General features: G+C 39.3%; 2 protein-coding genes across 16 annotated transcripts in view; one reads left to right on the top strand and one right to left on the bottom strand.

Annotated features, from left to right (window-relative positions):
• The window catches only part of TTC13 (tetratricopeptide repeat domain 13), a 109,423-nt gene that overhangs the window by 26,339 nt on the left and 55,378 nt on the right, over positions 1-27,706 (bottom strand). For all 15 annotated transcript variants that reach the window (XM_053606685.1, XM_053606677.1, XM_053606680.1 and 12 more), the window contains 6 exons: positions 24,538-24,620; positions 22,876-23,017; positions 22,192-22,366; positions 15,206-15,362; positions 1,502-1,632; positions 890-1,022 (listed from right to left, as the gene is read on the bottom strand). In XM_053606685.1, coding sequence (XP_053462660.1) covers positions 890-1,022; positions 1,502-1,632; positions 15,206-15,362; positions 22,192-22,366; positions 22,876-23,017; positions 24,538-24,620 — 821 coding nt within the window. The remainder of the gene's footprint in view (positions 1-889; positions 1,023-1,501; positions 1,633-15,205; positions 15,363-22,191; positions 22,367-22,875; positions 23,018-24,537; positions 24,621-27,706) is intronic.
• CAPN9 (calpain 9) overlaps positions 1-27,706 on the top strand; it is a 274,380-nt gene that overhangs the window by 234,045 nt on the left and 12,629 nt on the right. The gene's annotated exons all lie outside the window — the stretch shown is intronic.

The following is a 27,706-nucleotide window of genomic DNA, read 5'->3' as shown; positions in this document are numbered from 1 at the left end:
CCAAACAGATGTTCCAAGTGGACCAAGTGAAAAGCCAGTAAGGGTTTACAAGTAGAGCAGTATTTTCTCATAAAAATGAGTATCAAAGGTTCCTTTTTCTAAACTAGTTGACAACCCAGACACATGCTTAACTATAAAGGATCTGTTCCACTGAAGTTCATTCAAACGATCTGCTCTTTCATAGGGACTACTGTTTCTTTTCTTTTCTTTCTTTCCTTTTTTTTTTTTTTGAGACAGAGTCTCACTCTGTTGCCTTTGGTAGAGTGCTATGCTGTCATCATAGCTCACAGCAACTTCAAACTTCTGGCCTCAAGCAATCTTCCTGCCTCAACCTCCCAAGCAGCTGGGACTACAGGCACCCACCAAAAAGCCCAGCTAGTTTTTCTATTTTTAGTGGAGACAGGGTCTCACTCTTGCTCATACTGGTCTTGAACTCCTCCATTCAAGCAATCCACCTGTCTCACCCTCCCAGAGTGCTAGGATTACAGGCACAAGCTACCGTGCCCACCCAAGGGACTGGTGTTCCTAAAAGGCTCCATTTAAATGTGCTTAGAAACAGAATAACTATCAATTCCTATTTTGTAAATATCAGTTGAGTGTATGCTAAAGAATAAAGACATCAGCAATTTCTGACAAACTTTAGGCAGAAAAACCTAACTTGGAAGTTGTATCTTAGTGAGCAGGACAGGATCCACAACCTTCTCCTAAGAACCGACTGACTTTATTTTGCAGTGATGAGACTGCTAGTTTATTTTCATTATGATGTGAATTAGGTTGGTGCCTGTGGCTCAAAGGAATAGGGCTCCGGCCCCATATGCCGGAGGTGGCAGGTTCAAACCCAGCCCCAGCCAAAAACTGCAAAAAGAAAAAAAAAAAAGATGTGAATTACCTCCTCCATTTTACTGCAATGTCAAACATGTCTCTCCACTGCATCAGCCGGGTTTTTCCGTTCATCCGAACCTTCGAGTTGGTCCACGTGCGCTGCACAGCCTGCATAACCTCCAGTGCTGCCAGACCCATGGCTGCAAGAAAGAGGCACAGAGAAGGCGGTGTGCACACCATTTACAGGGACCGACCCCTGCCTGACATTACAGCATCTAGGATCAGAAGTGTGGGTGAGATAAGACCCAAGGGACATTTCAGTCATGATGTTCCCACTAAAGTTAAATGCAGGAGAGAAAACTAGAGATGCCCCAAGTTGGCTCCCTTGACTCTGCCTCCTGCCGACACCTCGGGAGGTTCAAGTTCCTCTTCACTCAGACAATAGCTTCCTGAACCAGCTGTCTGATGTAGTCAGGACTTAAGACTGTGCAATACCACAGGAGCTAAGGCTGAAAACAGCCTTCCTTTAGAGTTCAGTACCCATGAAACTACACACTTCTGTTCTGATCACACGGACAGTTGGAGTGGCACAACACGGTGTGCTTTTTACAAAAGCACAACACGCTGTAGCCGTCCCTGCTCTAATGCCAGAAATATTTCCATTTTCAAACAGAAATACCTCTGTGTATTCTCTTGTTTGGCAGGAAGCCAGGTGTTTCATACTGCATTAGTGATCCCAAACGATCGGCCACACAAATCAGTTCTTGTACTTCAGGCTTGTAACTCTCAAAATTCTGATGTAACACATCTCTGTAAAAAACATCATGTGCATGATAAGGACTTTTATAACAGACTTTTGGAAATCCAATTCCACCTGAAACGTAAGTGCTTCCTCCACTAAAAAACTAATCAAGGAATCATGATTACATCATCCTTACTTCAGAGCTTTGCATGAAAGAAGGAATGCTCATATTGGACACTGGTGCCCCCTCCTCCACTGGAGACAAGGTCTAAGACCTCCAGTGAATGCCTGAAGCAGAGACGGTACCGAACCCTAGACACAGAGGGTGCCCCAGATCTCATGTACACTAATAACACTTCTTGTCTTGAATATCATATTTTGTATCCCTTGTTAACTGCAGAAGCCAAATGTGACTTGAGTAGTACAATTTTAATACAGGTTTTTCCTTTCTTAAAATGTGTATACATTTTTGGCATCCTCTGTATATTATGGTTTTTAGACCTATGATAAATTTTAATTTATAAATTGGGCACAGTTAGAGATGAATGACAATGACTAATAATAAAATGAAGCAATCACAACATTATATTGTAACAGAACTTATGTGAACATGGTCTGTCTCTCAAAATATCTCACTGTGCTGTAATCACCTGTTTTTAGATCCTGGTTTATCACAGGTAATTAAATGTACAGAAAGTGTGACTGGACAAGGTGTGGACGACTGTACTTGTACAGCTGCTGTCACACTCTGTTCAGCGGCACTGATAATGGGTGTGCATTCAGGGCACCTCTTGCCGTTACTTGCTACATATCCAGAATACACACTTGCACGCCCTGCCTTTTCCAATAGCACCCAAACCCTACCCTTCGTCCACCCGACTCCAAGTACTCTTGGAATCAGGTGTGTAACTGCCGTTTTTCTGCTCATCTGCTTGATCTTTTTATAACAAAGATTGCCACTCTAAGCTACAGGTTATTTCGGGAGTCCCCACGACCATCCTCGCTCAGGCTCAGTAATTTGCTGAGAGCTCAAAGGACTCAACACATACTCACAACTGTGATTTATTATAGCAGGATATGAAGCAAACCAGCACAGGGAAGAGGCACACAGGGTGAAGCTTACAGGGAACCAGGCACGAGCTTCCTCCTAAGGAAGTCAGAGAGGATGTGCTAGTGACCTGTGAGCATGTGTGAGATGCTACCAGCCAGGGAAGGTCACGGGAGATGACTGCCCAGCATTTGTATTAGGGCTGATCACAGGCACTTGCAGCCTGATGAGTACACAAATTCCAGAGGGAAACCAAGTGTTCAATACATTTAAACCACATTGTTTGAACAAACAGTGTAGGTGCAGGGAGCCACTCTTACCAGCTCAGGGAGAGGTGGGAACCCTCCAGAAATCTGAGTTCCCAGACACCCTGCCATGGGCGGCCCCTGCCATAGGACTGCTGTATTATCTCTTTTGTGCATAGACAGCTTTCTCAGAAAAGGGGTGGTACAGAACATATCCAACCCCTTTGAGCAACACTTTTGTTTTTATTATTTTTGATTGTTATAATGAGACATGTAAAAGCGTACAGCCAATTACCTGATTTCAGAACAAGAACACTTTATGTCGTTCTATCTACTCGTATGTTGCTTCCCCTTCCTCGCCTCTTGAATCCCAGCTGGAGGTCACTCATCTTAAATTTTGTGCTCAAGATTCCTTTACTTTTTTTTTTTTAAACAGGTTTTGGCTCAGCACCTATAATTCAGTGATTAGTGCCAGCCACATACACGGGGGCTGGCAGGTTCGAACCCAGCCTGGGCCTGCTAATACAACAATGACAACTACAGTAACAACAACAGAAACAGCTGGGTGTTGTGGTAGGTGGCTGTAGTCCCAGCTACTTGGGAGGCTGGGGCAACAGAATCGCTTAAGCCCAGAGTTTGAGGTTGCTGTGAGCTGTGACACCACGGCACTCTAACCCGGGGCAACAGAGTGAGACTCTGTCTCAAAAAAAAACAACATCAAAGAAAAAAAAAATCCTAAAACAAACAAACAAAAACAAAAAACCCCAGGTTTGTTACATATGTATATCCCTAAACAATACTCCGCTATGGTTTTGCTTCTGAGCTTGAGGGCGTGGAAATGATGGACAGCATAGCCTAATGACTTGTTATTTTTATTCAGCGTTATATTTTAAGATTAACCTACATTGTTGCTGGGGTCATTTGTTTACACTGCGATGTAACACTCCACTGTGTAGCTCTGCCACATTTACTCATTGCCATTTAGGCTGATTTCCGTGTGTTAGTGTGGGAAGTGCTGCTGTCTGCAGTCGTGTACAGACAGGCAGACGTGTGCACAGCTGCAAGGTTCTGTGCTCAGTGTACACGGGAGCAGAGGCCTAGGTAGAATATCCCGTGTCAGGATTACTAGATAATGACAGACAGTCATTTTAAGGCGGTTGTAACAATTTATACTTTCAACAAGACTATATAAAAGTTCCCAGTGGTTCCCCTTCTGATCAATAATATTATCAGACTTTGTAACATTTGCTCATATAGTGTGTAAAAAAAGCTCATGTGGTCTTAATGTGTGAATCAAAACATCTTTTCAAGTTTATTTGCCATACACACTTTCCATTTAGTAAAATTATTTGTTCATGTCCTTGGCACACTTTTCTATTGTCTTTTTCTTTTCCTCCCTCCCTTCCTTTTTTTGAGTCTTACTCTGTTGCCCTGGGTAGAGTGCTGTAGCATCACATCTCACAGCAACCTCAGTTTCTTGGGCTCAAGTGATCCTCCTGCCTCAGCCACCCAAATAGCTGGGACTACAGGTACCTGTCACTATGACCAGCTAGTTTTCTTTTTTCCTCTATTTTTAGTAGAGACAGGGGTCTCACTCTTGCTCAGGCTGGTCTCAAACTTGTGAGCTCAGGCAATCCACCCACCTCAGCCTCCCAGAGTGCTGGGATTACGGTGTGAGCCACTGCACCTGTCCTTTTACTTTCAAATTTGTACAGATTCTTCATAAATGTGCATGCTAATTCTTGATCAAGCTCACAAGTTGCAAGTACCTTTACTGAGTCTGAGCTTACTTTTTCATTCCTACACTCGCCTGAGAAGCAATGTATTTTTTCATTCCTTATGGTGTCTTTTGTTGAATGAAAGTTCTTAGCCTCCATGAAGTACAACTCATCAATCTTTGCCTAAGATCTGTGTTTTGTACATCGTTTTTTTGGGCCGGGGCTGGGTTTGAACCCGCCACCTCCAGCATATGGGACCGGCGCCCTACTCCTTGAGCCACAGGCGCCGACCCTGTACATCTTGATTAAGAAATCCCTCTAAACCTCAGTATCATAAAAGTCTTTGTTTACATTTTCCTCTTCATATTTATAATATTTGCCATTTACATATAAGATTTTCATCTGTCTGGCATTGGATGGCTATCTATGCCATCACAAAAAATCAGTTTATTTTATTCATACAATAATCTCATTGGCCCACTCCCACATCCTGACAAGTCCCACTCTGATCTACAGTCTTTACCATTTATCTATTCTGTCCTTTCAGTATGCCAGTCTCCCCTCGCACCAATACCACCCTGTCTTCATTACTCCTTTTTTTTAAGTTTCAGGTTGATATGAGGGTATAAACAACTAGATCACACTGTGTGCATTTGTTAGGTACAGTCCCTGTTGTAGTTGTGTTCTGCACCCAGGAGGTGTACCGTACACCCTTAACTATGTGCCTATTAGGTGAGAGCACACCAATCCTCCTCTCTCTTCTCCCTCCTCCTCACCCCAACTTGAACTGAATTGAATTTGTCTCTTATGTGGGCACATATTAGAACGTCTACTGCCTTGATATTAGAATTGAGTACACTGGATATTTGCTTTTCCATTTTGTGATATTTTACTAAAAAGAATTGTGCTTCAGCTCCACCCAGATGAATACAAAAGAGGTAAAGTCTCCATCTTTAATATGGCTCAAGAATTTTCCATGGTATACATATACCACTGTTTCCTAATCCATTCATAGGTTGATGGGCACTTAGGCTGTTTCCACATCATGGCAATTGTAAATTGAGGCACAAAAAGCAATCAAGTGCAAATGTCCTTATGATAAAATGATTTTTTTTTTTTTCTGGATAGATGCCTAGTAATGGAATGCGAGATCAAATGGAAGGTCTATTTTGAGTTCTTTGAGGATTCTCCATCCTCTTTCTAAAGAGGCTGTGTTAGTTTGTGGTCCCACCAACACTGTAAAAGTGTTTCCTTCTACATTCATGTTAGCACCTGCGGCTTTGGGATTTTGTGATGTGAGCTATTCTCACTGGGGTCAAGTACTACTTCAGGGTGGTTTGATTTGCATTTCTCTTATGGTCAGGGATGATGAGCATTTTTTTCATGTGTTTTTGGCTATTCATGTGTCTTCTTCAGAGAAGGTTCTGATCATGTCTCTTACCCATTGATAGATGGTAGTGTTTGCACTTTTTGTTGATTTGAGATCTCTGTAGATTCTAGTTACCAACCTGCTCTCAGATTCGTACCGTGCAAATATTAAGTCCCATTTGTTTATTTTTATTACTGTTGCGACTGCCACTCAAGTCTTTGTCATAAAATCTTTCCCCAGGCCAACGTCCTGTTGAGTTTTTCCCATACTTTTTTCTAGGATTTTTACCATTTCATGTCTTAGATTTAAATCTTTTACCCAGCATGAGTCAATTTTTGTAAGTGGTGAAAGGTGCAGGTCCAGTTTCAGTCCTTTACATGTGGTTATTCAGTTCTCCCCTCACCATTTATTGAATAGGGATTTTTTATTCAATAAACAGAAAAATAATACCAGATGGCAGTAAGAGGCTGGTTTCATCTCTAGGTTTTCAATTCTGTTCTATATGTCTATGTCTCTATTTTTGTGCCAGTACCATGCTGTTTTGATCACTGTGGACTTGTAATATAACCTGAAGTCTGGCAGGGTGAGGCGCCCTGCTTTATTTTTATTACTAAGAATTGCTTTGGCTATTTGGATTTTTTTTTCTGGTTCCACACAAAATGAAGCTCTATTTTTTTTTTTTTTTGAGTTCCTCATAAAAAGATCTACATGATGTTGGTATTTTAATGGAGACTGCATTGAATCTGTAGATTGCTTTGGGTAGTATAAACATTTAAACAATGTTCATTCTTCTCAGCTAAGAGCACAGTATGTTCCATTTGTTAAGGTTGTCTGCTATTTCTTTTCTTTAAGGTTTCATAGTTCTCTTTGTAGAGATACTTCATCTCTTCTGTTAGGTATATTCCTAGGTATTTCATTTTCTTTGAAGCTACTATAAAGGGAATTACGTCCTTGATTTGCTTCTCAACTTGGGTGTTATTGGCGTATACAAAGACTACTGATTTGTGGACACTGATTTTTGTATCTGGAAATGTTACAGTATTTCCTGATCACTTCTAGGAATTTTGTGGTTGAGTCTCTGGGGTTCTCTAAGTATAAGATCATAACATCAGCAAAGACTGAGAGTTTGACCTCCTCTGCTCCCATTTGGATTCCCTTTATTACCTTGTCCTTGCCTAATTGTATTGGCTAGAATTTCCAGCACTATGTTGAGTAGTAGTGGTGATAGAAGACATCCTTGTCTGGTTCCAATTTAAGTGGAAAAAAATTGTTTTATTCCATTTAGTATGATATTTGCTGTGGGTCTGTCATAGATGGTTTCAATCAGTTTAAGAACTGTGCCACTTATGCCTATTTTCTTAGGTGTTCTTATTAGAATAGAGTGCTGAATTTTGTCAAATGCTTTTTTTGCATCTATGGAGAAGATCATATGGATTTTTTTTTTTACTGTTAAATCATAGCTGTGTATATTAATGCAATCAAGGGGTACAATGTGCGGGTTTCATATACAATCTGAAATATTCTCATCAAACTGTTCAAAATAGCCTTCATGGCATTTTCTTAGTTACTGTATGTAGGCATTTGTATTCTGCATTTAGTAAGTTTCGCCTGTACCCATTCCAAGATGCACCGTAGATGTGGCCCCACCCCTTACCCTCCCTCCACCAAAACGTCCAGCCTCCCTTCCCCTTCCTCGGCCTTTTCCCCATAGTCTTGTGCTATAGTTGGGTTATAGCCTTCATGTGAAAGCTATAATTTAGCTTCATAGCAGAGATGAGTACATAGGATACTTTTTCTTCCATTCCTGAGATACTGTGCTAAGAAGAATATGTTCCAGCTCCATCCATGTAAACATGAAAAAGGTAAAGTCTCCATCTTTTTTTAAGGCTGCATAATATTCCATGGTATACATGTACCACAATTTGCTAGTCCATTCATGGGTCGATGGGCACTTGGGCTTCTTCCATGACTTAGCAATTATGAATTGGGCTGCAATAAACATTCTGGTACAGATGTCTTTGTTATATTGTGACTTTTGGTCTTTGGGGTATAAACCTAGTAAAGGAATTATAGGATCGAATGGCAGGTCTATTTTTAGGTCTCTAAGTATTCTCCAAACATCCTTCCAGAAGGAACGTATTAGTGTGCATTCCCACCAGCAGTGTAGAAGTGTGCCCTTTTCTCCACATCCATGCCAACATCTCTGGTTTTGGGATTCTGTTATGTGGGCTACTCTTACTGGAGTTAGGTGGTATCTCAAAGTAGTTTTGATTTGCATTTCTCTGATGAATAAGGATGATGAGCTTTGTTTCATGTGTTTGTAGATTGTGCTTCTGTCTTCTTTAAAAAAGTTTCTCTTCAAGTCCCTTTCCCACCCTGAGATGAGATCACGTGTTCTTTTCTTGGTAATACGTTTGAGTTCTCTGTGGATTGTGGTTATTAGACCTTTATCGTAGGTATAACCTGCAAATATTTTCTCCCATTCTGAGGGCTGTCTGCTTGCTTTACTTACTATGCTCTTGGCTGTGCAGAAGCTTTTTAGTTTGATCAGGTCCCATAGTGTATTTTTGATACTGCTTCAACTGCCTGAGGAGTCCTCCTCATAAAGTATTCACCCAGGTCGATTCCTTCAAGAGTTTTCCCTGCACTTTCTTCAAGTATTTTTGTAGTTTCATGTCTTAAGTTTAAATCTTTTATCCAGTGAGAGTCTATCTTAGTTAATGGTGAAAGGCCTGGGTCCAGTTTCAATCTTCTACAGGTTGCCAACCAGTTTACCCAGCACCATTTGTTAAATAGGGAATCTTTTCCCCAGTGAATGTTTTTAATTGGCTTGTCAAAGATCAAATAACAGTAAGTAGCAGGATTCATCTCTTGATTCTCTATTCTGTTCCAGACATCTACTTCTCTGCTTTTGTGCCAGTACCATGCTTTTTGATCAATATTGATTTATAGTACAGTCTCAGGTCTGCTAGCGTGATTCCTCCTGCTTTGTTTTTGTTGCTGAGTAATGTTTTGGCTATTTGAGGTTTTTTCTGATTCCATATAAAACAAAGTATTATTTTTTCAAGATCTTTCAAATATGACAGTGGAGCTTTAATAGGAATTGCATTAAAACTGTATATTGCTTTGGGAAGTATGGACATTTTAACAATGTTGATTCTTCCCAGCCATGAGCATGGTATGTTTTTCCATCTGTTAATATCTTCAGCTATTTCTTTTCTTAAGATTTCATAGTTCTCTTTGTATAGATCTTTCACATCCTTTGTTAGGTATACTCCCAAATATTTCATCTTCTTTGGCACTACTGTGAAAGGAATAGAGTCCTTGACTGTTTTTTCAGCTTGGTTAATGTTGGTATATATAAAGGCTACAGATTTACGGGTGTTGATTTTGTAGCCTGAGACGTTGCTGTATTCCTTGATCACTTCTAAAAGTTTTGTAGTAGAATCCCTAGTGTTTTCCAGATATACGATCATATCATCTGTGAAGAGTGAAAGTTTGATCTCTTCAGACCCTATGTGGATACCCTTGATCGCCTTTTCTTCCCTAATTGCAATGGCTAAAACTTCCATTACAATGCTAAAGAGCAATGGAGACAATGGGCAACCTTGCCTGGTTCCTGATCTAAGTGGAAATGATTTCAATTTAACTCCATTCAATACGATATTGGCTGTGGGTTTGCTGTAGATGGCCTCTATTAGTTTAAGAAATGTCCCTTCTATACCAATTTTCTTAAGTGTTCTGATCATGAAGGGATGCTGGATATTATCAAAAGCTTTTTCTGCATCAATTGAAAGAATCATATGATCCTTACTTTTTAGTTTGTTTATGTGTTGAATTACATTTATAGATTTACATATATTGAACCAGCCTTGAGACCCTGGGATAAATCCCACTTGGTCATGGTGTATAATTTTTTTGATGTGTTGTTGGATTCTGTTTGTTAGGATCTTATTGAGTATTTTAGCATCAATATTCATTAGTGATATTGGTCTATAATTTTCTTTTCTTGTTGGGTCTTTCCCTGGTTTGGGGATCAAGGTGATGTTTGCTTCATAGAATGTGTTGGGTAATATTCCTTCTTTTTCTATATTTTGGAAATAGGTTTAGTAGTATAGGTACTAGTTCTTCTTTAAATGTTTGGTAGAATTCTGACGTAAAGCCATCTGGTCCTGGGCTTTTCTTTTTAGGGAGATTTTGTATAGTTGATGCTATTTCAGAACTTGATATAGGCCTGTTCAACATTTTCACTGCATTCTGGCTAAGTCTTGGTAGGTGGCATACTTCCAGGTATTGGTCGATTTCTTTCAGATTTTCATATTTCTGAGAGTAGTTTCTTGTAGTATTTGTTAAGGATTTTTTGAATTTCTGAGGGGTCTGTTGTTATTTCATCATTACCACTTCTGATTGATGAAATTAGATATTTTACTCTTTTTTTCCTGGTTAGGTTGGCCAAAGGTTTATCTATTTTATTGATCTTTTCAAAAAACCAACTTTTAGATTTATTGATCTATTGTATAATTCTTTTGTTTTCAATTTCATTTAGCTCTGCTCTGATTTTGGTTATTTCTTTTCCTCTGCTGGGTTTGGGGGTAGTGTTCTTCCTTCTCCAGTTGCTTGAGATGTCCCATTAAGTTATTAACTTCCTCTCTTTCCGTTTTCTTGAGGAAGGCTTTCAGTGCTATAAATTTCCCTCTTAGGAATGCCTTTGCAGTATCCCAGAGGTTCTGGTAATTCATGTCTTGATTGTTGTTTAGTTCCAAAAATTTGTTGATTTCCTTCTTAATCTCATCTATAACCCATCTATCCTTCAGCATAGGGTTGTTTAGCTTCCATGTTCTTGTATGGGTATGCAGGTTCCTGTTGTTATTGAGTCCAACTTTTATTCCATGATGGTCTGAGAAGATGTAAGGAATAATTTCTTTTTTTTTTTAATTTGCTGAGGTTAGATTTGTGTCCAAAGATGTGGTCGATTTTGGAGTATGTTCCGTGGGCTGATGAGAAGAACATGTATTCAGTTTTGTTGGGATGAAATGTTCTGTAGATGTCTGTTAAGTCCAGATGTTGAATGGTTGAGATTAAATCTAAAATTTGTTTGCTTAGCTTCTTTTTGGAGATCTATCCAGCACTGCTAAAGGGGTGTTAAAACTCTCCAACTACTATGAAGTGGAGGAAATTGAGTTGCTCATGTCTGTTAGAGTTTCTCTTATAAATTGAGGTGCGTTGTGGTTGGGTGCATAAATATTAATAATAGAGATCTCATCATATTGAGTATTACCTTTAACAAATATGAAGTGTCCATCCTTATCCTTAATTATTTTGGTTGGTTAAAAGCCTATTGCGTCTGCGAACAGGATTGCAACGCCTGCTTTTTTCTGCTTTCCATTTTCCTGGAATATAGATGACCATCCCTTGACCTTAAGTCTATATTTGTCTTTTAATGTAATATGTGATTCTTGTATGCAGCAGATATCTGGCTTGAGTTTTTGTATCCAGTCAGCCAACCTGTGCCTCTTTAGAGGACAGTTTAAACCATTCACATTAATTGAGAATATTGATAAACCTTTCAAGAGTCCAGTGGATATTTTTAATCCTTTTGCAACTGTGGAAGTTGGAATTTGATCAAAATTTTCTGGGTGAGTTTACTTTTGTGCTGGGGGATTACGCTGGTCTTTCTGGAGGATACATCTGAGAATATCCTGGAGAGCTGGTTTAGTTATGGCAAATTTCTCAAACATGTGAATGTCATTGAAGTATTTAATTTCTCCATCATAAATGAAGCTCAGTTTAGCTGGGTATAGGATCCTGGGTTGAAAGTTATTTTGTTTTAGGAGATTAAAAGTTGATGACCATCCTCTTCTAGCTTGAAAGGTTTCAGCAGAGAGATCTGCAGTTATTCTGGTATTCTTCCCCTTGTAGGTAATGGTTTTCTTTCGTCTGGCAGCTTTCAGAATTTTCTCCTTCATATTGACTTTAGTGAAATTGATTATGATGTGTCTGGGGGATGTCTTATTCAGGTTGAGTCGTGCTGGAGTTCTGAAACTGTCTGCTATCTGAATTTCAGAATCTCTTGGCATGTCTGGAAAGTTCTCCTTCATAATCTCATGGAGAAGAGACTGTGTGCCTTGAGAAGCCACTTCATCGCTTTTGGGGATCCCTGTAAGATGAGTATTGGTTTTCTTTGAATTATCCCAGAGCTCTCTGAGAGAGTGATCTGTTTTTGCCCTCCATTTCTCATCGTCTTTGAGAGTTTGGGAACATTTGAAAACTTTATCTTCAATGTCAGAAATTCTTTCTTCTGTTTGCTCCATTCTTTTACTGAGGGATTCTACTGTGTTTCTCAGATCTTTGAGGGATGCAACTTCTTGTCTCAATGTGTCAAAATCTTTGGTCATTTGGTCTTTGAATTTGTTGAATTCTTGAGATATCTTTTGGGTTACTGCTTGGAGTTCTTATTCAATCTTATTTGCTATCTAGATTTTGAATTCGATTTCTGACATCTCAGCTATTTGTTTGTGCATGGGATCTTGTGCTGTGTCTTCCCCATTGATCCTTGGGGGAGTTGATCTACTGTGATTATTCATATTGCCAGATTTTTTCTGCTGATTTTGCCTCATGATTGTTTTTCACCGTTGCCTCTGGCTGTTCTCAGAGTTGGGGAGGTGTCTCTCCAAGAGTAGATCCCAGCGGGATCACTCTATTGTTGCTTGATCTTTGTAAGGAGTAACTCTGGGTAGTTCCTCTGGGGCTGCTCCAGCTAGGGAGTTCTGGTTGTGGAAGCAGCTCCAGCGTGTGACACACCCAGATCCAGCAACAGGGTGGGAGGTGGTGCACACGGTTCTGGGAGTGCCTGGCACCCAGTGACTTTGGCACAGAGAGCCCAAGGCTCCAGCATTCTCTGGCCAGGAGAAGGGCTCTGCGTAGAGGCGGGGAGGGCTCCAGAGGGCACGTGGCTACCAGTATCCCTGGCCAGACAAGCGGGCCAGTGTGGAAGCTGGAGGACACAGGAGGGAGGACGCAGGGTTGCGCCCCGCAGTTCCTGGTCAGGGCATGCGGAGGCCCGGTTGGTGCGGGGTCATGGCACAGATCTTATGGAGGTCCAGGCAGCACCAAGCCCAGGCATTTGAGGTTGCTATGGGCTGTGACACCACGGCACTCTACCCAGGGCAACAGCCCAAGCCTCCAGTATGCCAAAACCGTCTCACTCTGCCCCTAAGGGTTAAGGCTGTAAGGCAGCTCAGTGTCCACCTTTAGGCTGCTCAGTTGATAGGTTACTAGGTCCCACCTGCTCCTTGCTCTGGGACCCTGAAGGCGGAGATTGCCAGGGCAGTTCTCTCACACAATGGCTCCCTGCAGCCCAGCTCACTGGCTCTGTCTGGGGCCCCAGACAATGCCCAAAGTTCTCCGCACTCCTGCCTAAGCTCTCCTCAAGGCACTTCAACTGAATGCCAAGTCCAAAAACACCGAAACAGTTTACAGGTAAGGAGGTCTTTCCGGTTTGCAGTCTTACTGCTGCTTGTACTCACGGTTGCCGGGGTGATTAGGTTGATTGAATACACACAACCACTTGCCAGTTTCCCACTGTTTTTGTCCTCCTCTTGGGGTCCAGAAATCCCTTGCTGACTCCCTGTATCCTCAAAGGCATGATTATAAGCAGGTATCACCAGCCAGAGATGTCTGGAGTCTTATCTAACCAGACTCACCGTGCCCAGTTGCAGGGAAGCTGTTACTCAGTCGCCATCGATCATATGGTTTTTATTTTTGCTTCTATTTATGTGATGAATCACATTTATGGATTTGAGTATGTAAACCAATCCTGAATCTCTGGGATGCAAGATTGTGATGTATAATATTTTAATGTGTGGATGTCATCTATTGCTAGGATTTTATTGAGAATTTTTACATCAATATTCATTAGTGAACCTGGTCTGTAGTTCTCCTTTTTGGTTGCGTCCTTTCCCGGTTCTGGTATTAGGATGATGTTTGCTTCATAGAATGTGTTGGGGAAGATTTCTTCTTTCTCAATGTTTGGAATAGGTTCTGCATCATGGATACAAGCTCTTCTTTGAAGGTTTTATAGAATTCTGGTGTGAAGCTGTCTGGTCCAGGGCTTATTTTTACTGGGAACTTTTTTATTGTTTGTTCAATTTCAGTGCTTGAAATTGGTGTGTTCAAGAAACCTATTCCTTTCTAGGTAAGTCGGTGATGGTATTATTCCAGGTATTGGTCCATTTCCTCCATATTGTCAAATTTCTTGGTGTAGAGGTTTTTTCATTACTGTCTTAAGTCTTGATAACTGGTAGAATGGGAAATTCTCCCCCAAGCCTGGCCTCACCTTCTTCAGGAATATCTTGATTACTCTTCATCCTTTGTTCCATACAACTTACAGAATTACCTCAACAAGTGCTTCCAAAAAACTGCTGGGATTTTGAATGCCATTTAATTAAATTCTTAATTAATCTGCAGAGAAATGATGTTACCAAACTTCCATGGTATTTCTCTCCATTTATTAATACTTACTTTCTCTGAGTAACTTTTTTTCCTTTTTTTTTTTTTGCAGTTTTGACCAGGGCTGAGTTTGAACCAGCCACCTCTGGTATATGGGGCCAGCGCCCTACTCCTTTGAGCCACAGGCACTTCTCCTCTCTGAGTAACTTTCATTTAAGTTTTATGATCTCCATATAAGTTTTACACATACTTCTAAGGACCTACTGCTATTACAAATGGCCCTTGTTTGTCTGTTGCTGGTATGTAGAAATGTAACTGATTCTTGCATATTGATTATAATCAACCACCTTTCTAACATCTTGTCACTTCCTGTAAGTTTATAGATCTTCTCAGTTTTCTTTGTAGAAAAGCATGTGATCTTGAAACAATGACATTTTTTAGTCTTCCTTTCTAATCCACAAACTATTTCTTTTTCTTTGTGCAGTGTCTAGGTAGGACCTCTATCCAGTTCACTGTTAGCCTAAGATCACTGCTTCTTTTCTTGTCTTATTCCTGATGCCAATGTGAATGTATCTGCGACTTCATTAGTTAAAACGATGTTTGCTATAGGTTTTAATTTACTTATCACTTCTAGAGATGGGGTCTTACCATGTTCCTAGGATACTCACATTTGTGATTGTCACACACTATAGTCTTGAACTCCAGGACTCAAGCCATCTTCCTGCCTCAGCCTCCTGAGTAGTTGGGACTGCACCCAGTTTATAGCTCAGTTTTGGAAAAAAAAAAAAAAAAACTCATCGTTAAAGCACTTACTTGATGTGGGGTTGTAGCCCTGGCTGCTCTTCATAGTCTTCTATGAGGAAAGGTAGATTTTTAGCCCAGTGGTCCTTGAAGCTTCCAGGCAGATCCACATCAATGTTGTACTCCGTAAGAGGGGTATCAAGGTGTGCATGAAGATATCGAGAATACTCTGTAGACAAAAAATGAGATCTGACACACCCAACCACTATCAAGAAACATATTTTACAGCTAGCTGCCACACAACACTCCATAACAAGCTGTTTTTCAATTATAAGAACTCTAAAAAGAGATTCTAAATTTCAGTAAGTCACAATTACTATATATGAGAGGTGACCTAACACTGATGTGAGTACCAAGGTCAATTTAAATTAGTCAATCTGGGTCTCTTTGGTTAAACTTTGACCACTTTCCCATAATCAACACTGAAGGGCTCAAAATTTTTAATTCCAGAGCCTGAGAATCCAAGTTCAGTGTTAGCTGAAGCCCAGTGCTCTGCTGACTGATAGAGTAAATAGGGATAGGATTTCATCCACAGACTGACTGCTACTTACCTGTAGAGGCACTGTAGAAGAGACCCAAGACACAGAGTACCCACCCCACCAGTTTATAATTCACAAGTCCAAGTTCTACTAAATCAGACCAGTAGGGAATTACAATTTAGGGTAAAGAGTGATGCTGCCCAATAGATAGTCCTTAATTGCCTGGCTATTGAATACTTAAAATAAGGTTAGAGTGACTGAAAAATGAATTTTAAATTCTATTTGAGTAAATTTCAACTTAAAAACTGAAACTTCATTCATTTATTGGAACAACTTGCATATATGGATCTACCTTTTCAATTTGAATTATGTAAATTAAATTCAGATCAAGTATTTGCAAGGAAAAATCCAGTTGAAATGTATTATAGAATAAAATATACAACAGATTACAAGATTTAGTACAAAACAAACAATGGCACTCTTTTAAAAAATAGAGAAGGGACTTAAAGATCAAGAGGAAGTGAAAGGAAAATTAGGCAAGGAAACAGATAAAAGAAATCACTCATGAGGAAGAATCAGCAGAAAACTCCTGGCAACATGAAAAACCAGTCCAGAACAACCCACACCACCCCGCCACGGGACCATGAGGTAGCTACTACAGAGGATTCCACCTAAAAAAATGTTAGAAATGACAGAAAGGGAATTTAGAATACAGATGATGAAAACAATGAAGGAAAAGATGAAAACAATGAAGAAAACTTCTGATAAAGTGGAAAATAACCAAAAGTAAATTCAAAAAGAGAATCAAATAAGAGATGAACGATATGAAGAATATAGACAGCATATTGCAGAGCTGAAGGAACTGAAGCAGTCAATTAGGGAACTTAAAGATGCAATAGAAAGTATCAGCAACAGATTAGACCATGCAGAAGAAAGAATCTCAGAGGTAGAAGACAAAGCTCTTGAGATAACTCAGACAGTTAAAGACGCAGAAAAGAAGAGAGAGAAAGCAGAACGTTCACTGACAGAATTATGGGACTTTATGAAGCATTCAAACATATGAGTTATAGGTATCCCAGAAGGGGAAGAATAATACCCCAGAGGAATGGAAGCCATACTAGAGAATATTGTAAATGAAAATTTCCCAAATATTACCAAAGATTCTGACACACTCCTTTCAGAGGGATTTCAGATCCCAGGTTGCCTCAACTCTAAGCTTCTCTAAGACACATTGTGATGAACCTGGCCAAAGTCAAGACAAAAGAAAAGATTCTGCAAGCTGCCAGGAGTAAGAGCCTATTCCTTTCTACAGGGGCAAATCCATCACGGAGACTGCAGACTTCTCTAATGAAACTTTCCAAGCCAGAAGACAATGGTCATCTACCTTTAATCTATTTAAACAGAACAATCTCCAGCCCAGAATTCTATATCCTGCTAAACTAAGCTTTAAAATTGACAGAGAAATCAAATCATTTACTGATATACAAACATTGAGGAAATTCACCACAACAAGACCAGCTCTACAGGAAGTACTTGAACCTGTTCTACACACTGACCATCACAATGGACCAACAGCAAAGTAGGAACTCAGAAATTAAAGGACAGAACCTAACTTCCACACTGATGCAAAAGATAAAAGCAAGCAATGGACTCTCACAAAATAAGATGAATAGAATACTACTACACTTACCAATTATCTCAATAAATGTTAATGGCTTGAATTCCCCAAGGAAGAGGCATTGATTGGCTGACTGGACTAAAAAACACAAGCCATCCATTTACTGTCCGCAGGAAACACACCTAGCTTCAAAAGACAAATTAGAACTCCAAGTTAAGGATTGGAGGACAATTTTTCAGGCAAATGAATTCAGAAGAAAAGAGGAGTTGCAATCTTATTTTCACATACGTGTGGATCTAAAGCAACTAAAGTCAAAAAAGACAACGATGGTCACTTTATATTCATCAAGGGAAAAATACAACAAGAAGACGTTTCAATTCTAAATATTTATGCACCCAATTTAAATGCTCCCAGATTCTTGAAACAGATCTTACTCAGTCTGAGAATATGATATCGGATAATACCATAATAACAGGGTACTTTTAACACTCCTCTTTCAGAGCTGGACAGATCCTCTAAACAGAAATCAAAGAAGATATAAGGGGCTTAAATGAGACCCTAGAACAACTGTGCTTGATAGAAGCATATGGAACACTTCATCCCAAAGATAAAGAATATACATTCTTCTCATAGCCCCATGGAACATTCTCCAAAATTTATCATATCCTACGAAACAAAACAAATATCAACAGAATAAAAAGAATTGAAATTTTTACCTTGTATCTTCTCAGACTGCAAGGCACTAAAGGTGGAGCTCAACTCCAACAAAAACCTTCAACCCCACACAAAGGCATGGAAATTAAACAACCTTATGCTGAATGACAGATGGGTGCAGGAAGAAATAAAACAAGAAATCATTAACTTTCTTGAGTATAACAACAATGAAGACACAAGCTGCCAAAACCTGTGGAATACTGCACTAGCAGTTTTGAGAGGAAAATTTAATGCTTTAATGCCTACATTCGAAAAATAGAAAGAGAGCACATCAACAAACTCACAAGCCACCATGCGGAATTGGAAAAAGAAGAACAATCTAAGCCGAAACCCAGCAGAAGAAAAGAAATACCCAAAATTAAATCAGAGATTAATGAAATTGAAAACAAAAGAATTATTCAGAAAATTAATGAAATAAGGAGTTGGTTGTTTGAAAAAATAAATAAAATAGATAAACCTTTGGCCAGACTAACTAGAAATAGAAAAGTAAAATCTCTAGTAACCTCAATCAGAAATTATAAAGGGGAAATTACAACTGATGCCACAGAGATACAAGAGATCATCTCTGAATACTACCAGAAACTCTATGCCCAGAAATTTGAAAATGTGAAGGAAATAGAGCAATATTTGAAATCACACCCTCTCTCTAGACTTAGCCAGGAAAAAATAGAGCTCCTGAACAGACCAATTTCAAGCACTGAGATTAAAGAAACAATAAAAACAAAAAAATGCCCTGGTCCGGATGCTTCCAACAAAAAAATGCCCTGATCCGGATGGCTTCCCACCAGAATTCTATCAATCCTTCAAGGAAGAGCTTATCCTGTACTGCAGAAATTATTCCAAAAAATTGAGGAGGAAGGAATCTTCCACTAACACATTCTACGAAGCAAACATCACCCTGGTACCAAAACGAGGAAAAGACCCAACTAAAAAGGAGAACTTCAGACCAATTTCACTAATGAATATAGATGCAAAAATTCTCAACAAAATCCTAGCCAACAGATTACAGCTTATATCAAAAAAGTCATACATCATGATCAAAAAGGTTTCATCATGCAAGGCTGATTTAACATACGCAAGTCCATAAACTTTATCCCCAGTATTAATAGAAGCAAAAACAAAGACCATATGGATCCTCTCAATAGATGCAGAAAAAGCATTCAATAAAATCCAGCATCCTTTTCTAATTAGAACACTGTAGAGTATAGGCATAGGTGGCACATTTCTAAAACGGATCGAAGCTATCTATGACAAACCCACAGCTAATATTTTACTGAATGGAGTAAAACTGAAAGCTTTTCCTCTTAGAACTGGAACCAGACAAGGTTGTCCTCTGTCACCATTACTATTCAACATAGTACTGGATGTTCTAGCCAATACAATTAGACAAGACAAGGAAATAAAGGGCATCCAAATAGGAGTAGAGGAGATCAAACTCTCCCTCTTTGCTGATGATATGATCTTATAATTACAAAATCCCATAAAACTCAATCACAACACTCCTGGAAGTCTTCAAAAAATACAGTAATGACTCAGGATATAAAATCAATGTCCATAAGTCAGTAGCCTTTGTATACGCCAATAACAGTGAAGATGAGAGGCTAATTAAGGACACAACTCTCTTCACCAGAGCTCTAAAGAAAATGAAATACCTAGGAATATACCTAACAAAGGAGATGAAGAACCTCTGTAAAGAAAATTATGAAATCCTAAAAAAGGAAATAGCAGAGGATATTAACAAATGGAAGAACATATGCTCATGGCTGGGAAGAAACAACATTGTTAAAATGTCTATACTTCCCAAAGCAATCTACCTATTCAATGCCATCCCTATTAAGATACCAACATCGTACTTTCAAGATTTGGAAAAAATGATTCTGCGTTTTATATGAAACTGGAGAAAACCCTGTATGGCTAAGGCAGTTCTTAGTAATAAAAACAAAGCCGGGGGCATCAGCATTCCAGATTTTAGGCTGTACTACTAAGCCATAGTGGTCAAGACAGCATGGTAATGGCACAAAAATAGAGACATAGACATTTGGAATCGAACAGAAAACCAGGAAATGAAACTAACATCTTACAACCACCTAATCTTTGATAAACCAAACAAGAACATACCCTGGGGGAAAGACTCCCTATTCAATAAATAGTGCTTGGAGAACTGGATGTCTACATGTAAAAGACTGAAACTGGATCCACACCTTTCTCTGCTCACAAACATTGATTCAAGATGGATGAAGGACTTAAATTTAAGGCATGAAACAATAAAAATCCTCAAAGAAAGCATAGGAAAAACACTGGAAGATATTGGCCTGGGGAAAGACTTCATGAAGTAGACTGCCATGGCAATTGCAACAACAACAAAAATAAACAAATGGGACTTCATTAAACTGAAAAGCTTCTGTATAGCTAAGGTGACAATAACCAAAGCAAAGAGACAACCTACACAATGGGAAAGGATATTTGCATATTTTGAATCAGACAAAGCTTGATAACTAGGATCTATAGAGAACTCAAATTAATCCACATGAAAAAAGCCAACAATCCCATATATCAATGGGCAAGAGACATGAATAGAACCTTCTCTAAAGAAGACAGATGAATGACTACCAACCATATGAAAAAATGCTCATCATCCCTAATTATTAGAGAAATGGAAATCAAAACCACACTGAGATATCATCTAACCCCAGTGAGAATGGCCCACATCACAAAATCTCAAAACTGCAGAGCTGGCGTGGATGTGGAGAGAAGGGAACACTTTTAGACTGCTGGTGGGACTTCAAACTAATACGTTTTTGGAAGGAAGTATGGAGAACCTTCAAAGAATTCAGGTTAGCCCTCCCATTTGATCCTGCAATCCCATTACTGGGCATCTACCCAGAAGGAAAAAAAAAATCCTTTTATCGTAAGGACACTTGCATTAGACTGTTTATCGCAGCTCAATTTACAATCGTCAAAATGTGGAAACAGTCTAAATGCCCACCAACCCAGGAATGGATTAATAAGCTGTAGTATACTATTTAATACTATTCAGCCATTTTAAAAAAAATGGGAGACTTTACAGCCTTTGTATTAACCTGGATGGAAGTGGAACACATTATTCTTAGTAAAGCATCACAAGAATGGAGAAGCATGAATCCTATGTACTCAATTTTGATACGAGGACAATTAATGACATGGTAGGGGAAGGGGAGAGGAGAGAGAGAAAGGATGGAGGGGTGGGGAAAGGAAGAGCAGAGAGAGTGAAGGAGTTGATGGGGTCCTGGCGTGTGCCACACCTTTTGGGGGGCAAGACACAATTGTAAGAGTCTCTTTACCTAACAAATGCAATCAGTGTAACCTGGTTTCTTGTACCCTCAATGAATACCTACAATAAATTAAAAAAAAAATAGAGAAGGGGTCTCACTCTGTTGTCTAGGCTGCATTTGAACTCCTGGACTCAAGCAATCCTCCCCCCTTAGGCTTCCAAGTAGCTGGGACCACCTGTGCATGCCACCAGCCTAGCTTTTTAATTATATGTTTAATATTTTGGATATACAGAGTTAGATAAAATATATTATTAAAATGAATTCCACCCATTTGATTTTTACTTTGTTAATGTGGCTACTACAAATTTAAAATTACCTATATAGCTTGTAACTTTTTTTGCTGGACAGTAATGGTACTCATAATAACAAATACCTGGGCTTTATTATAGAGAACAAAAATATCTGTCTATATGATAGAAAAAAGGTGAGACTGTGACTAACAAAAGGATTACTGAAAGATTTACTTTCTTCGTCACCTGAATTTAATTTCTCCAAAATATCTGAGAATTCTGATGTGAAGGATTGACAGTAAAAACCTCATGGGAGGTGACCTTCCTGCCCTTCCTGTATCCCTGGATGAGATGTGATGAAACATGAACATCCCAGATGGCTGTCATATTTAGTTCAAAATATATTTTTTTGACTCAAGTAAGAAAAAATTTAACTTTATAAAGAAAAAATGTAAAATGTGGAAGAAAAAGCATAAGACTGGTCTTTAGAAGATGTGGACTCCACCGTGTCCTGACACTGCCACTAACAAGGTGTCCCCAGCCTGTTTGTGAACCCACTGTCTCATATGGAAAGTAAGAGTTGAGCAAAATGACGCCTACAGCTTTGGGTATGAAAATCCGATAACCCTGTGACTTTCTGACTTACCTCGGAGATACTTCACTTTAAGATACTCTGGGCTAGCCTTCTGGCCTGGGAGAGGGTCATTTAGCATAACTTTGGTCTGTGCTTTTATCCCTTCATAAAACTGGCCCATTGCCACATGGCTGAGCCCCTTCATGTACTGGCAGACCTCATTATATGGCTCCAGCTGTAGGCACCTCTGTGACGGTAAGAGACAAAATGTTGTCAGTATCAACAGAGTTTAGGACTACTTCAAAATGCTTTATTCATTTTTTTAATTTTTATTTTTAATTGATCCATAATTATACATATGCATGAGGTACACAGTGATGTTTGATACACGCAACATGTGGTGGTCAGATCAGGGTAATTATAATTAGCACATCCATCATCTTTGACATTTCTCATTTCTTTGTGTTGGAGACATTCAATGTCCTCCTTCTAGCTACTTGACACTACACATATATGACTGTTAACTATATGAAAATATTTTATCCTTAATCTAGAACTAGAAGCCTTCCCTCCAGGTTAAATCTGACCAAATCCATGCTCTGTAAGTTAGTCCTACAGGATAAGGCAGCTGTTTTCTTCTTTTTGTTGAGTTATAAACACTATTCGTGGTCCTCCTCCTTCATTCATTTCACTCACTTTCACTGAAGAATAATCCAAGAATTCCAGTCACAGTGCTTCTCACTTATAAATGCTCACCTTAAAATTCTTCAGGGCCTCCTGTAAACTGCCGTGGTGATAGAGCATCATTCCCCGGAGCTGGAGGGTCTGTACGTGATTTTGGTTGAGCAATAGTGCCTTCTGGAAGCTCTCAGTGGCTGCTTCGAAATTCCCGAGTTCCCTAAGTGGTTAACAGTAGTTATGAACATGGTATAGATACTACTGTAAACATACAGAGTGAGCTGCCCCTAGAATCATGGGCTAGCATGGGAGGAAGACCCCTCAGCATGGCTGTGCCCTTTGTCACTTCATCACTTTATAACCTTCATGCCCAGCCTTTCCTGGATTACATTCTTAGTTCTCTAAGTTTTGCCAGCTTATAAAGTAACCACAGAGCTCTTCAAATTCTCTGGGGAAAATTAATTTATTAATTTCCAAAGGCTTATTCAAACCCCTTTCTCCAATTCATGTTGAACTCCAACCCTTAAAAAGCTACGTATAAATTTTAGTATATGGATAAAAACGTATTTTTCCTTTTTGGAAAAAAGAATATAGATTATATACAGTTTTATCATTCTCAATCAAATTCATAGCCTTAAAACTATGCTTTTTTAGTCACTAAAATTGCTCCACTTAAAATCTAGTAAATCATTACATAATTTAAAATTCTGAAAAAAGTATAGTTTAAATTATAATCATTCTAAAATAGAAACTGTTGTTACTAATCCATCTTTTTCTATATTAAGATTTTTATAAAGAAGTAACTTCATAATTTTCTATAATCAATTTTCTATGAATAATGAATATTTTTTAAAATAGAATGCCTGCTTACATTTAAACCGGACTTTAAAGGCACTTTAAAATCTGTTTTCATTCATATTCCCAATAACTCTGTGTGATAAGAAGGATAAATATCATTGCTTGAATTCCAAATAAGTCCAAACACACATTCTCTATGTTAGTGCAAGAGGGCTCCTCAAACTACCCCATCAGATAAATAAGCTCTTGAATTTAAACCTTTCTAATGCAAGTCCCTAACAAAAGGGATGTCTGACGCCACCTTTTCTATCATTTATAGCACCTTACTAGTGAGAAGCCTGAAGCTCAGAGAAGCACATACACCTGTAGGTTCAAGCCAGAACCCAGAACCAAGTCTCCTAACACCTGAATCGTAAGCCCCCTGTCATGCCATACCCCTCCTTTTCATATTGAAAGCTGGAATAGCTCTAGTTGTCAGGAAGCCACATTCTCATCACAACTTCTAATTCCTCACAGGGGTACATTGCCAATATAACTTTTCTATTCCTTTATTCTACAACTCTTCAAACCAGATCATAGTGATATAAAAACTAACCTTAATTACTATCTAAAAAGCAGCAATGGCATCTGTAACCTGGCAGTTTATAATGCCAATATTCAAAACTGTAACCCTTGAAGGTTAACATTTTCTAGACACACACACACACACACGCACTGAAGCTAATAGATAATACTTGCATCAATCATGACAGACTCTGACACATGGTTCTTTCTAGAGTCCAGAGAAGACATCAACAAGTGTAGAAACACCTATGCAATTTAAAATAACCATCCCTTGGTTAAGAAATAACATTTTTCTTTAAATACCACTATTCTGTGAGGCTACCTTGCCTTCCTATGCTTCACCCTTCCTCCTACCCTAACTATTATTATTTTACTTACCTATAGGCCTGCCCTAGACTTTTATATGCATCAATAAAATCAACTTTCTGCTTCAAGGCTTCTTTGAAGGATTCAATAGCTTCCTGTAGAAAGTATATAGAAAATTATTTCATTTACATAACTGCTAAAACTGAGTTTCACTTAAATCACTAAGAAATTTAAATATATATTATATATGATCTCTGATAGATTTTTTTTTAAATAGGAGGACTCAAAACTGCAGTAAAAACTGCAATAAACTATGCATCTGAAGGATTTAATGTGGTAGTAAACAACTGCATTATTATGAAAAATAAGGAAGATGTAAGTTTCTTTTAAAATGGGAAATCAGCTTCCCATTTTATGTACTTCATTCCTATCTACTTCATTAGGAGTTTGAACTAATGATAACACCTTCATATTTACATCATTTCTTAATTAATAAAGGCTCCCCAGACCAAACGTAAGCCCAGTAGCTGAGAGAAATAGTTCAAAATGATCATAACTGGCAGCATTTGAAATTGAACCAATAAAAGAGACAAAGATAAAGCCCAATGTAAAACTGTTTACAGAGCAATGAAAAAGGCCCCCAGATTGGTTATCTGAAGGATTCCCATAATCTACAAGGAAAAAAATAAGAAAAACAAAATAAAACAAAAACTGTAAGGCTGAGGGCATTTGGGGCAGAGCCTAATACCAGGTCTGTGACTGAGGAGCTGGGAACTGCCATGCAGGCCCTATACTTTGGGAAGCTGCCCTTGGAAATGCAGGGTGTACCTGGATACTACCTAACACTTTGTGAACACTATAAATAAAATCTACCATTTTGTTTAAGAATGACCTACCTAGGCTTAAACCAATATTAAATGTACTTTTCACTATGATTTAATTATTTACTATAATAAAAAATTATGAAGACCTTTCATACTTTCCCCAAGGAAAAGACATATTTTAACTGAAGTTCATCCCTACAAAGTACTAATATCATGATGTCTAGCAGCTTTAATGAAAAAGACTTGACTGTAGATAATTTCAGATCTGCTTAAATAATTCATAGGAGAAAACTACCAAAGATGTCCCCTGCCTTGCACATGGTAGGCACTCAATAAATATTTAATGATTTGAGAGGCATACAAAATAGTTTTGCAAAAGCAGTAGCACAGTCCTAATTTTCTTCAAAATGTCATTCATTTTCTTGATTTTCCATGGGACAGACAGCAGGGTAAGAGAGGCTGGCTTTCAAACTCTTCAAAGACAGCAATGGGGACAACCACCTACTCATTAAAAGGTTCCTGCTGAATATCTACTGTTTGGTAGAAAGGTAAGAATGGATATATTTCAACATTTAAGAAATGTTAAAGACCACGTTTAATTAGGGTTCCTGCCATGGCATGGCCTTGATCTTTTAGGATTTTTACAACTGTATTCTTAACTTAACAAACATGTATTGAGTGCCTATTATGTGCCAGGGACAGTGTGAGGTACAGGGGATACACAGATGAGCAAGTCATTATCTCTGTCCTCTCCAGACGCACAGTCTAGTTAGAAAGCCAATTGTGTAGCCGGGATATTAGGATACAGACTAAGAGCTCTGGTAGAGATATACACAAGTCTCTGGGAATAGAGAGAAAGAAACCACTAACTGAGCCTGGGGATACCAGAAGAGGCTGCAGGGAGGAAGTGACAACTCAGCTGGGCCTTAGAGAATGAAAAGGAATGTGGTGAAGAAAGAGGGCACTATGGAGAGGGAAGCAGTGTTGTGCAGTGTAACGCAGAGCACTCAGAGAGAGAGGAAAGCTCCGCGGGGCAGGAGTGCAAGGTATGTGGGTGGGGCGGGGGAGAGGGAGAAGATGGGACCAGGCTAGTGTGGTCAGCTTGGGCCAGAGCAGAGGGGACCCGGGCTAAGCTCTGCAGTCTGAGCATAACCTGAGCAGTGAGCGCTGGGGGGCTTTAGCACGTATGCGGCCCCAGAAATGGACTTTTCAGAGATGATTACAGCTACCAGGAACAGAGGAGACAGACTAGGGAGGGAAAATAATGGGCACAGGGAGCTCAATTAGGAGGCTGCTGCAGTAGTCCAGGAAAGAGATAATGAAAGCTCACATTGAGAGGGTGTCTCCACAAGAGAAAAGAAGGGTCAAATTCAGGAGATTTTTTTAAAGGCCAACTAAGACAGAACGTGGTGGCTGTCTGGGTATGCAGGCAAGGGAGAAGAAGGGGTGGGAAGCTTTAAGCTGAAGAGCCTGGGTAGACAGCAAGAGAGCTAACTAGCATAAGGAAGGACAGGAGAGAGGACAGCTGCAGGTGAGGACAGGGTGAGGCGGGGGACGATGTGTCCAGTGGGGCATGTGGAGTCTGGAGTGTTTGTGGACATCTGGTGGAGACGCCCAGGAGGCTGCCCCCTCCACTTACAGCATGCTCGGACGCCACAGTTCTTCAAAGTCTGATCTCTCTTCAGCTTTTAAGAGTCTTTGGTTTCAGGGTTCCTGTCTAATCACTGCACAGCTCTCTACCTCATTCTGCCAAAGAGGGGACATAGCAGAATCAAGATTTTAAGCCATTGGGAACAAAGAAACTATGTTTGAATGAATCAATCTCTTAAGCATATGAACTAGCTCTGAACTCATTTGCTTGGCAAATGCATCTACACCACTGTCAGACCCCATAGTTCTTACTAAGTGTGTGACCAACACTCTAGAGCTGTTCATTTCAACTAAGAAAACACTCTCAGATAACTCTCAAAGTGAAGGCTGATAAAAACAGGTGCTTACAACACGCCTATTTTTAAAGTTTTTAAACATGCTTACAACACAGATAAAACAGATGGAATCTAGTAGGAAAGGTTTTGCTATTATTTCCCTAGGAAAATTCAAAATATCTGATTCAGCCAGTGAATTCAACAATTGTGAAATGTGTAACATAATATTGCCTAAGATACTTCTAATGTATTGTACCACAAAGTAAATAAGTAATCACGTACTTAATTTCTACACTGCTATTGGCTTGGAGATACCACCTTTAGGACATGAAGATGGCTCAGACTCACTGGTTCACTTAATACGTACTTTACGGTGAACAAGACAAATAGAAATATCTGGACTAGGTTCATTCATTGATCCAGCCACTTCACTACTGACTCCGTTTTCCAATCTGTTAACGGGGCACCCTCTGCTCCTTCTATACCTCCTGG

Source organism: Nycticebus coucang, chromosome 10, assembly GCF_027406575.1.
Source record: "Nycticebus coucang isolate mNycCou1 chromosome 10, mNycCou1.pri, whole genome shotgun sequence".
Lineage (NCBI taxonomy): Eukaryota > Metazoa > Chordata > Mammalia > Primates > Lorisidae > Nycticebus > Nycticebus coucang.
Note: the sequence above shows the minus strand (reverse complement) of the source record. Positions and strands in the feature narration are given on the sequence as shown.